This window comes from Lathyrus oleraceus, chromosome 3, assembly GCF_024323335.1.
Source record: "Lathyrus oleraceus cultivar Zhongwan6 chromosome 3, CAAS_Psat_ZW6_1.0, whole genome shotgun sequence".
Lineage (NCBI taxonomy): Eukaryota > Viridiplantae > Streptophyta > Magnoliopsida > Fabales > Fabaceae > Lathyrus > Lathyrus oleraceus.
Genome location: NC_066581.1, coordinates 241,312,197 through 241,322,309, shown reverse-complemented (window position 1 = coordinate 241,322,309; position 10,113 = coordinate 241,312,197). Strand labels below are relative to the sequence as shown.

The following is a 10,113-nucleotide window of genomic DNA, read 5'->3' as shown; positions in this document are numbered from 1 at the left end:
AAGAAGCGTTAAGACCTAGACCAAAGTCTGCCCCCTGGTCCAACTGCCCCTATCCCTAAGGCGACAATATAGGGGAGTTGGGTGACGTGGTGCGTGGGATGCCGTTAGGGCTCTGCCCGACACAACTGAGGTGCCCGCGACGTGGGTTGACGGTGAGTGGATGGAGATCGTATGAGGAGGACCCGCTCGCTGTCCGACACGTGTTTAGGGGGCTGAGGAGACGTTCGTCGGGCGGACTGTCGTCCACCTGACGTGTCCTCGTGGTCGTGTGGACATGGCCGTTCGGACGTGGGCTTGGCGAGCATTGGGCCGTGCCGTGCCTAGGGTCATGGCCCAGTCCGGAACAGGAGCCCCCCAAGTCGAGTCTCTGAGCCAGAGGGATGACTTATGTTTCAACTAAGGGTTCCCCGAGACGATGGGGAAGCTTGATCGTTAGACAGGCGAGGTCGTACCAGACCTATTCATGACCGACCCTTTCTTCGGGAATGTCGGGGATGGAGGTGATCGGTTGATCTGCGCCTTCCTTGTAGTAAACGTGGGTATGACGCGGGGAGGTGGCGTCTTGGTGAGTCGAGGAGACGGATAGGTGCTCGGGTCGTTTCAGCTTCTCATCTTTGACAGACGTGTCTCAGAATTAGTGGGGTCGCTTCGTTTCGCGTGCAAAGACGGCGTAGGCAGGCTAGGCAATGATGACCTAGCGTGTTGGTCCACGTGCCAAGCCCTATAAAAGGGGGTTGAGTAACTTCATTTCCACTTTTTCTTTTTGCTCACGCGTTCATCGGAGTTCTCCACATTCTCTCTCGTTTGCTCTCTCAACCGTCTGGACCGCCGTCTCCGCCCGTCCTCCTGTCTGAACCACCGTCTTCTGCTCGGACACCACCGTACCTTTTCAACTTAACTATGTCAGGTATGATTTTCCACTGTGACCCATTCTTTTTCCTTGTTGTTTTCTGTCAAACGCATGCTATTTTCGTAGAAATGTGGTTAGGTTTAACTTAGGGACAGTGTAGTGGACTGTAGGTGTATATTAGATGGTAGAAAATAGGGTTGGGATCCTACTGTACCGGGCATAAACTTCATATGCCGGGCAACACTTGCATAGGTTGTATGAAGTTTATGCCCGGTCTCCATAGAATGCGCGGGCCACCGAGTTGAGCACGGTTAGTGTCCGTCGCCGCTACGCCCTTTCACTTGACCTGCGGTGGAAGGGTGGATTTGATACGACGTCGAATTCACTCTTTCTGTCTGCGTTTCAGGTGCTACCGGGCGCTTACGACCGAGGAAGGAAGATTCTGGGTCCTCCACCGACGACGCGACAATCGCTCGTCTCCCTGTCGGGGATGGGAGTGTCCGAGATGGTACCGAACACGCCTCCTCTTCCGGGCAGGTCGACTTCTCCTGGGTTGCGGACGAGCCCTTGGAGGAGGAATCAGACTTCTGTGACGAAGCCATCACTGCTCACGCTATGGTCGAGGCCATAAACCGGGAGGATCCACCAAACTGGTATTGCTGCGCCCCCAAGGAAGAAGACCGCATTTGTCATCATTTCCCGGGGAAGCAGTTCACCATGTATGAATTTGCTTTTCGTGAGGCGGGGATTAGACTGCCCTTCAGCTCCTTCCAGATGTCGGTCTTCAAGTGGCTCCGGCTGGCGCCGTCCCAACTACATCCTAATGCTCTCGCATTTATGCGGGCATTCGAGTTAGTTTGCCAGTTCCTCGGCATTGGTTGCACCCGGGCTCTCTTCTTCCACGTTTTCCATCTCCAGAGGTCCGGTTCCCGTGGTCGCCACAGTTGGGTTTCTTTCAAGCAGCCCGTGCGTCTGTTCAAGACGTACGAGGATTCTGTTCGCCATTTCAAAAGCCGGTGGTACGTGGTGATGCCGATTACCCGGGCTGCCCTTCACTCTCTCTACTACTATCAACGGGAACCCAACGGGGAGGAGACGCTGATGTCGAAGATACCGCTGAGGTGGCAGCGTGATCATTTCGATCTCTCCACAGCGCATTACCGGGTCAAGTACGCGATGCTCGGCGAGGAGGATAGGCTCGCGTACAAGAAGCTGGTCGATTACGTGCAGAGCTTCAGCTTGGCGTTCTGGGCGAATCGACAGGGCGTGCCCTACCTGGATGAGGCCGGGGAGCTAATCACCGAGACGCGTTATATCAATACGAAGGCTCTGCTCGAGTGTGATACCGAGGAGGAAGCTCTGGCGTTATTGAGTAGGCAGACTTTGTTTAGCCTTTTATTTCTGTTTATGACTTCGGTCGCTAATGTTTGTGTGTAATTTATTTGCAGGTGCCATGCCCAATGCTCGTGATCGGGTGCTGAAGCTAGCGAATCAGGTCGGCGCTCCTGACCGGGTGCCCAAGAAGAAGAAGAAAACTGCGGCCCGTGTCTCGGAGACTGTTGGCGATGCCGGGGTCGGTCCCTCGCAGGCGGCGAGCGTGATTCCTTCCTCTCCTCCTCGGCTTAACCCGATCAACATTCCTGATAGCAGCCCGTCGCCAGCGGCTTCTCCCCTCCATAAACGGAAGCGTCCGGCTGGGGCCCTTACCAGGTCGTCTCCAGGAAGTCCGAACGGACCGGGAGCTATCTTCTACCTCCCTGCTATGTGGAACGGTCGTTCTTCAAGGCCGAGGAGTCGATTGTTGTGCCCGCGCCTGAGGCCAAGGCTATTCTGGACCAGGATGCTGCTGCTCGGAGAAAAGATCTGGCCAGGGATATTGCTGCTGTCATCCGGGTGATGGAGACGGCCATGGTTTTGACCGACACTTCGGTCTCCACTGCCTCGCTGGAGGGTGCTCTTTTGCAGGTCCGGGCGGAGAAGGAAAAATTATCTAAAGATCTGTCGGACTACAAAGAAGAGCATCAGCTACAGGAAGGGCTGAGCCGGAAGCTGGAGGAGGTGGAGAAGGAGAGGGACCAGTTGAAGGCTGCGACGGCGAGCTTGGAAGAGCAGGTGGCCGACCATCAGAAGCTGACCGAGGACAACGCTGGCTTACGGGCTCAGGTTGCGTTTCTCGAGGGAAAGGTCCGTCCCCTGGCAGATGAGACCGAGGAGGAACGCGCCCTTGGTTCGCGCGGTGAGTTGCTAGGGCATATTCGGACTCTCAACCAAGATCTCGTGGCCTGCTTCAAAGAGGGTTTCGACAATGCTGTGGAGCAGCTCGGGCTTCTGAACCCTGAGTTGGTGACGGCAGGGTCGGCCTATAACTACTGCGTCCGGGATGGTGAGATTGTCTGCCCGTTTGAAGTGGAGGAGGAGCTGGGGGGAGAAGAAGAAGAAGAAGAAGAGGATGAAGAGGTGCTCCGAGCGGAGTCTTAGTTTATCTGTTTTTCTTTGATTCTAGTTATCATGGCCTGCGTGCCTTATGTATTTTGGCCTTCGGGCGTTGTAATATGGCCTTCGGGCGTACTTGGCTTCGGCCACTCTTATCGTTTTTAATGTATGAATATTTTCGTTATCATTCATTGTGCTCGTTTGTGTCTGATACTTGTTTGTATGAATTCGTACTCTACTCGACTTTGTTAATCTCCTCGGTTTAGGGAACCGACGAAGTGTCGGGCTTTGTGCCCGTGGGTATCGAAGCCCGGGTCCGTTGTTCGAACCCTGGTCCCGAGGCTTGGGTCCTCCCATCGCGAGCTGGGTGCCCTGCCAGTCTTGGTACTTCGACGTTGAGCCTTGGTCAAGATCCCAACCGTCGGGGAGGGTTGTGTTTGTTATGTGACCCCGGATCGTTCCCGGGTCTCGTGGTTCCTCCCTGGGGTTTTGGGGACGAAGAGCGTGGTCGTACCTGCCACGTCTCCCCGTGGTGTATTTAGCTGTAATATTGTCTAAGTTTTTCTGCGTTCCATGGTCGAGCGAGTTGTTCTCCTTGTAGGTTTTCTAGGTAATAGGCCCCGTTGCTCGTTTTGTCGCGGACGCGGTAAGGGCCTTCCCAGTTGGCCGCCAGTTTGCCCTCTCTCGGGTTTTTCTGGTTTCTTCTGAGGACCAGGGTGCCGACCTGGAACTCTCTTTTTATGACTTTCGCGTCATGGCGTAGTGTTATCTTTTGTTTGAGGGTTGTTTCCCGGAGAGCTGCTTCGGAACGTATCTCCTCGACTAGGTCGAGCTCGGCTCTAAGGGTTTCATCGTTCATTTCCTCGTCTAGGGGCTCCTCTGTCCTCCTCGTTGGCGTCCGTATCTCCACCGGGATGACTGCCTCGGTGCCGTAAGTTAGTCGGAACGGGGTTTCCCCGGTGGTAGAATGTGGTGTCGTGCGGTAGGCCCATAGGACGCTATGTAGCTCCTCGACCCATGCCCTCTTTGCCTCGTCGAGTCTGCGTTTGAGGCCACGTAAGATTACCCTGTTGGCCGCCTCTGCCTGCCCGTTCGTCTGCGGATGCTCGACAGACGTGAAATGCTGTGTGGTGCCCAGGCTGGCGATGAAGTCCTGGAATCCTCCGTCCGTGAACTGTGTCCCGTTGTCTGTGACAAGTGCCTGGGGTATACCGAACCGAGCGAGGATGTTGCGTTTGAAGAACCGGAGAATGTTCTGCGCGGTTATTTTAGCCAGTGCCTCCGCCTCGATCCATTTGGTGAAGTAATCCACCCCGACGATGAGGTATTTATTCTGATATGATCCGGTGACGAAGGGTCCGAGGATGTCCATGCCCCACCACGCGAAGGGCCATGGGGAAGACAGTGATTTGAGGTCGTTCGGGGGTGCGAGGTGCATGTCGGCATGTCGTTGGCATTTGTCACATCTTTTGACGTGCTCTTTCGAATCGTTTTGCATGGTCGGCCAGTAGTAACCTGCTCGAAGGGCTTTTCGTGCGAGCGATCGTCCGCCGAGGTGTTGAGCGTTAATTCCCCGGTGTATCTCTCCAAGTATGTCGGGGACTTTCTCTTCCTCGACGCATTTGAGTAGTGGGATGGAGAATCCTCTCCGGTAGAGTTTGCCTTCGAGGAGTACGTACGAGCATGCGCGTCGTTTGACAGTGGTCGCCTCTTTCGGGTCAGCCGGGAGTTCGTCTCGTGTGAGGTAATTGTAGATGGGTGTCATCCAACAGTGGGCATCTCCAATAGCGTTGACCTCGAGTGGAGGCGGTAGTTTGTCGATGCTGGGCCGCGGGAGAATTTCTTGGATTACTGATTTATTCCCACCCTTTTTCCTCGTGCTGGCTAGTTTCGAGAGAACGTCTGCTCGAGTGTTGTGCTCGCGGGGTATGTGTTGAACTTCCCATTTTTCAAATCTATCAAGTTTTTCTTTGACGAGGGACAAGTACCCGAGGAGGTTGTCGTTCTTGGTTTGGTATTCTCCTCGCACTTGTGAGGCCACGAGCTGGGAGTCGGTGGATATTTTTACCTCTTTTGCTCCCAGGTCCTCGGCTAACCTCAGGCCTGCGAGGAAGGCTTCGTATTCGGCTTGGTTGTTTGATGTTGGGAACGCTAGCGCTAACGATACCTCTATCAGGATCCCTTCTTCATTTTCGAGGATGATCCCGGCCCCGCTGCCTGATGTGCTAGAGGCGCCATCGACGAAGATCGTCCATTTGTGGGCGCTTTCTGCTGGAGTCGGGCAGTGGGTCATCTCCGCGACGAAGTCGGCCAGCGCCTGAGCTTTCAAGGCTTTCCTACTTTCATATTGTATGTCGAATTCGGAGAGTTCTAGTGACCACTTGAGCATCCTCCCGGCCATATCCGGGCGCCCGAGCAGCTGTTTGATTGGCTGATCGGTCCTCACCTTTATCGTGTGTGCGAGGAAATAATATCGTAGTCTCCTCGCTGCGTTGATGAGGGCCAGGGCGACCTTTTCGATTTGCTGATATCGGAGCTCGGGACCTTGGAGTGCTTTACTCGTAAAATAGATGGGCTTTTGTCCTTCGTCGGTTTCTCTTATTAGAACGGCGCTGACGGCCTCGGTCGCCACGGATAGGTATAAGTATAGGGTTTCCTTTTCTGATGGCCGTGACAAGACCGGGGGTTGGGACAGAACCTTCTTTAGATGGAGTAGCGCTTGCTCGCATTCGTCGGTCCAGTCGAAGGTAGCCTCTTTGCGAAGGAGTCTGAAGAATGGCAATGCGTGCTGGGCGGACTTGGCGATGAAACGGGAGAGTGAGGCGAGCACTCCATTGAGTGACTGGATCGATTTTTTGGTTTTCGGGGTCGGAAACTCCGAGAATGCCCGGCATTTGTCGGGGTTGGCCTCGATCCCTCTTTCGGTGAGATAGAAACCGAGGAACTTGCCTGCCCGGACTCCGAACGTGCATTTCTCGGGGTTGAACCTCATTTTACACTGTCTCGCCTGTTCGAATACCTTCGTAAGGTGTCGAGCATGGGTTATTTCCTCGTGTGATTTGACGATCATGTCGTCCATGTATACTTCGAGCATGTCCCCTATTTCGTCCTTGAAGACTTTGTTCATCATGCGTTGGTATGTAGCGCCAGCGTTCTTGAGCCCGAACGGCATCACGTTGTAATAGTAGTTGCCCGTTGGGGTCATGAACGCTGTGTGTTTCTTGTCTGCGGGCGACATAGGGATCTGGTTGTATCCACTATATGCGTCCATGAAGGACAAGAGTTTAAAACCTGCAGAGTTGTCAACGAGCGAGTCTATATTAGGGAGGGGGAAAGCATCTTTCGGGCAAGCCCTATTAAGATCAGTATAATCAACACACATACGCCATTTTCCATTATTTTTCTTAACGAGGACTACATTAGAGAGCCAGGTTGTGTACTGGGCTTCAGAAATAAAATTTGCCTCTAAGAGGTCTTTTACAGCTCGCTCGGCAGCCTCTGCCTTTTCGGGCGATTGCTTGCGTCTACGCTGTGCTATGGGCTTGGCTGCCCGGTCTACAGCTAGCTTATGACACGCGATCTCGGGGTCCAGCCCGGGCATTTCTGCGGCATTCCACGCGAAGAGGTCGGAGTTCTCTTTGAGGCATGCTACTAGCTCTTCTCTTGTTTCCTCGGGTAGTCCCTTACCTATCTTCACCGTCCTTTCCGGATCGTCCCCAAGAGGAATGAGTTCGAACTCCCCGTCGGGGATTGGTCGGACCGGGTGTTCGAGAGAGCGTTCCTTGGGGAACCTCCCCTCTTCGGTCTCGTCCAGCCCGACGCGACAGTCGAGGTCGATGGCGTTGACTCCTCGGGCGGGATCCTCGGTCTTGAGTTTTTTGTTGTTGCAGTTGCTCTTCGTGCTGACTACGGCCTGTCCTTTTACTGCGGCGTCGTAGCATCGCCGGGCTGCTTCGATGTCACCATGGATGGTGACCACACGTCCCAATTTGGTGTAGTATTTCATCTTCAGGTGGACGGTGGATGGGACCGCAGTGAGTTCGGCCAGTGTCGGGCGTCCAAAGATGCAATTGTAGAGAGACGGACAGTCTACGACCAGGAATTGGATTTTGACTTCCCTGGCCGTTTCTTGTTCGCCGAAAGTGACGAGGAGCTCAACATATCCCCACGGTCTGGTTGTTGCTCCGTTGAATCCTTGGAGATCTGATCCGACGTAGGGGGCTAAGTTGGTCTTGTCTAGCTTCAGAGTCTTGAAGAGGTGGACGTACATGATATCCACTGAGCTGCCTTCGTCGACCAGGATGCGTCGTACGTCGAATCGGGCCATCTTTGCTCTAATCAATAGTGGGATGGCCGAGTTCGGGGATCCGCCCGGGAGTTCCTCCAGGAAGAAGGATATTGGGTTGGATTTTCCCCGGTATTTTGTCAATGTCGCTTTCTGCTCGGGGGCAGTCAGTAGGAGTTCGTCGAACTTGCGTTTGACGGAGAGGGCCGCGGATTCCCCGTTAGTTCCTCCTCCTGATATCACCAGTGTGGTAGGGAAGTCTTCCCAGGGGCTGAGTGCAGTGATCTTGCCCTCGGGCAATGGTTCGGGGGGGAAGAAATCTTCCGGTCGTGACACGCAGAGGGCCACTTGATAGGGAGAGTTGTCGGGGGGTGTGTTTTCCCGGGGTCTCTTCTTCTCTGGCTCGTCGTGTCTGGGAGCTTCGTTCTTCCTCGTGTACTGCTTCAGGTGCCCTTCTTGGATTAAAATTTCAATCGCATCTTTCAGGTGGACGCAGTCTTCGGTCACGTGCCCGTGACTTCTGTGGAACCGGCAGTACTTTGATTTGTCGGTGTGGGGCTTTGGTGCAGACGGTTTTGGGAACCTGACCCTGCCCTGCTTAAATTCAGAGTTGATACATTCTGCGAGGATACGCTCTCGAGGAGCTGTCAGTAAGGTGTACTCGCTATATCTGCCCGCGGGGCCTCTTCCTTCCCGGAGCTCGCGAGGTCTTTCTTCTCTTCGTCTGTCTCCGTTGCGACGGGAAATGCTCGTGTCCTCGCGTTTTGAGTGCTCGGTCTCCCCAGCGTTACGTCCGCTGCGGGCATTGTGTGCCACCTGCTTTTCCTCGTATCTGATGTAGGCCTGGGCTTTATGCAGGAGCTCGTTTAAGGTGCGGGGAGGCTCGATCCCTACGGCTCTGCTAAGTTCACTGCCGGGTAAGAGACCTCTCTCGAGGAGATACTTCTTCATGTGCTCGGTGGTATCTACCTCGACAGCTTCCTGGTTGAATCGCTCGATGTATGAGCGCAGTGTTTCATTCTTCTTCTGCACTATGGCTTCAAGGGTCGCCTCAGTCTTGGGGTGACGACGGGAAGCTGTAAAGTGCCGGGTGAACATGGACCTCATGACTCTCCATGACGTGATGGACTCAGGGGCCAAGCTTTTGTACCAGGCCATGGCCCCTTTCCTGAGGGTCGTTGAGAACAGTCGGCATTTGAGGTGCCCGGTTATATCATTGCGGTAGTCGAGCATCGCGTTGACGTTGTCGACGTGATCGTCGGGATCTGTAGTCCCGTCGTACACAGCTAGGTTTGGCGGTTTCTCCATGCCTTTGGGGAGCGGGGCTTCCATTATTGCCCGAGATAGGGGGCAATGCAAATCTTCCTCGTCGCTCCTTAAGGGAGACAGTTCGTTGTTGTCGGGGCTGTGCCCGCGCCTTGGTGATGTTCTCGCTCGACCACCGTCACGATGGGCGCGTGCCCTGTTGGCGTGGGGTTCGGGAGAGCGACGTCCTCGCTTCTTCGTTGGCTCCGAACGTTGTTGTATCCTACTCACCGGCTGGGGCCGGGCCTCTTGTCGTTCGGCTTCGAGGGCCATGATTCGTTCGTGCTGCTGGTGGAGCATAGAACCGGCTTGATTGAGGGCATTCACCATGGCAATCATTACGGCGTCTCCTTCAACGGGAACGGGAATGGGATGAAATGTCTCTGCCCCTAAATTGTGGGCGTGAGAGGCATCTCCGTTGTTTTGGGGCTCTGGAGACGGGGTGGATGGATGACCGTCCCGAACGTCCGCTTCATGGGATGGCGGGCCGTCGTCCATGTTGTAGTTGACGAGGGGACGGCTGTGATCGCTATGTTGTTCTCCGGCCATGTTGGAAGGACAGAAATAAATGAGCTTTTGATCCTCGTTTGATGAAGATGGGGATAGCTAGTTCCCACAGACGGCGCCACTGATCTCACCTGATCAGGAGGGCCTTCCACGGTCTTGGTTAATGGGCCGGAGAATGAAATGAGAGGGGGGTGTACCTGCAAGGTGCTCCAATGCTTAAGTCAGAAAAGGTACAGAATGAGGTTATCAGAGTGTGAGTTAGAATACCTGCCCCTTTGCCATGAAAGGGATATTTATAGTGAGCCCCCAGCGCTGGGCCAAGGCTCCTAATGGGCTGGATTAGCTAGGCCCAAGGAGGAGCTGCCAGGGGACGCGTAAGAAGCGTTAAGACCTAGACCAAAGTCTGCCCCCTGGTCCAACTGCCCCTATCCCTAAGGCGACAATATAGGGGAGTTGGGTGACGTGGTGCGTGGGATGCCGTTAGGGCTCTGCCCGACACAACTGAGGTGCCCGCGACGTGGGTTGACGGTGAGTGGATGGAGATCGTATGAGGAGGACCCGCTCGCTGTCCGACACGTGTTTAGGGGGCTGAGGAGACGTTCGTCGGGCGGACTGTCGTCCACCTGACGTGTCCTCGTGGTCGTGTGGACATGGCCGTTCGGACGTGGGCTTGTCGAGCATTGGGCCGTGCCGTGCCTAGGGTCATGGCCCAGTCCGGAACAAAGTGGAATTA

The 10,113-nt window shown here is 54.8% G+C and overlaps 1 protein-coding gene across 1 annotated transcript; it reads right to left on the bottom strand.

Annotated features, from left to right (window-relative positions):
* Positions 1–3,821: 3,821 nt before the first annotated feature.
* On the bottom strand, positions 3,822–9,422 carry LOC127130648 (uncharacterized). Its single transcript, XM_051059620.1, has 2 exons — positions 4,963–9,422; positions 3,822–4,323 (listed from the first exon to the last, which is right to left on the bottom strand). Exons 1-2 carry the CDS (start codon positions 9,420–9,422, stop codon positions 3,822–3,824), a joined length of 4,962 nt encoding a protein of 1,653 aa, XP_050915577.1.
* Between the last annotated feature and the right edge of the window lie 691 nt (positions 9,423–10,113).

What these genes read in the sequence shown, in the direction of transcription:
- LOC127130648 (XM_051059620.1), bottom strand. Translation starts at nt 9,422, where the DNA reads ATGGCCGGAGAACAACATAGCGATCACAGCCGTCCCCTCGTCAACTAC. An exon ending in GTCAAACGACGCGCATGCTC is followed by an intron (nt 4,324 to 4,962) that starts GTACGTACTCCT and finishes CCTCAAACGCAG; the next exon opens with ACTCGACGAGGCAAAGAGGG.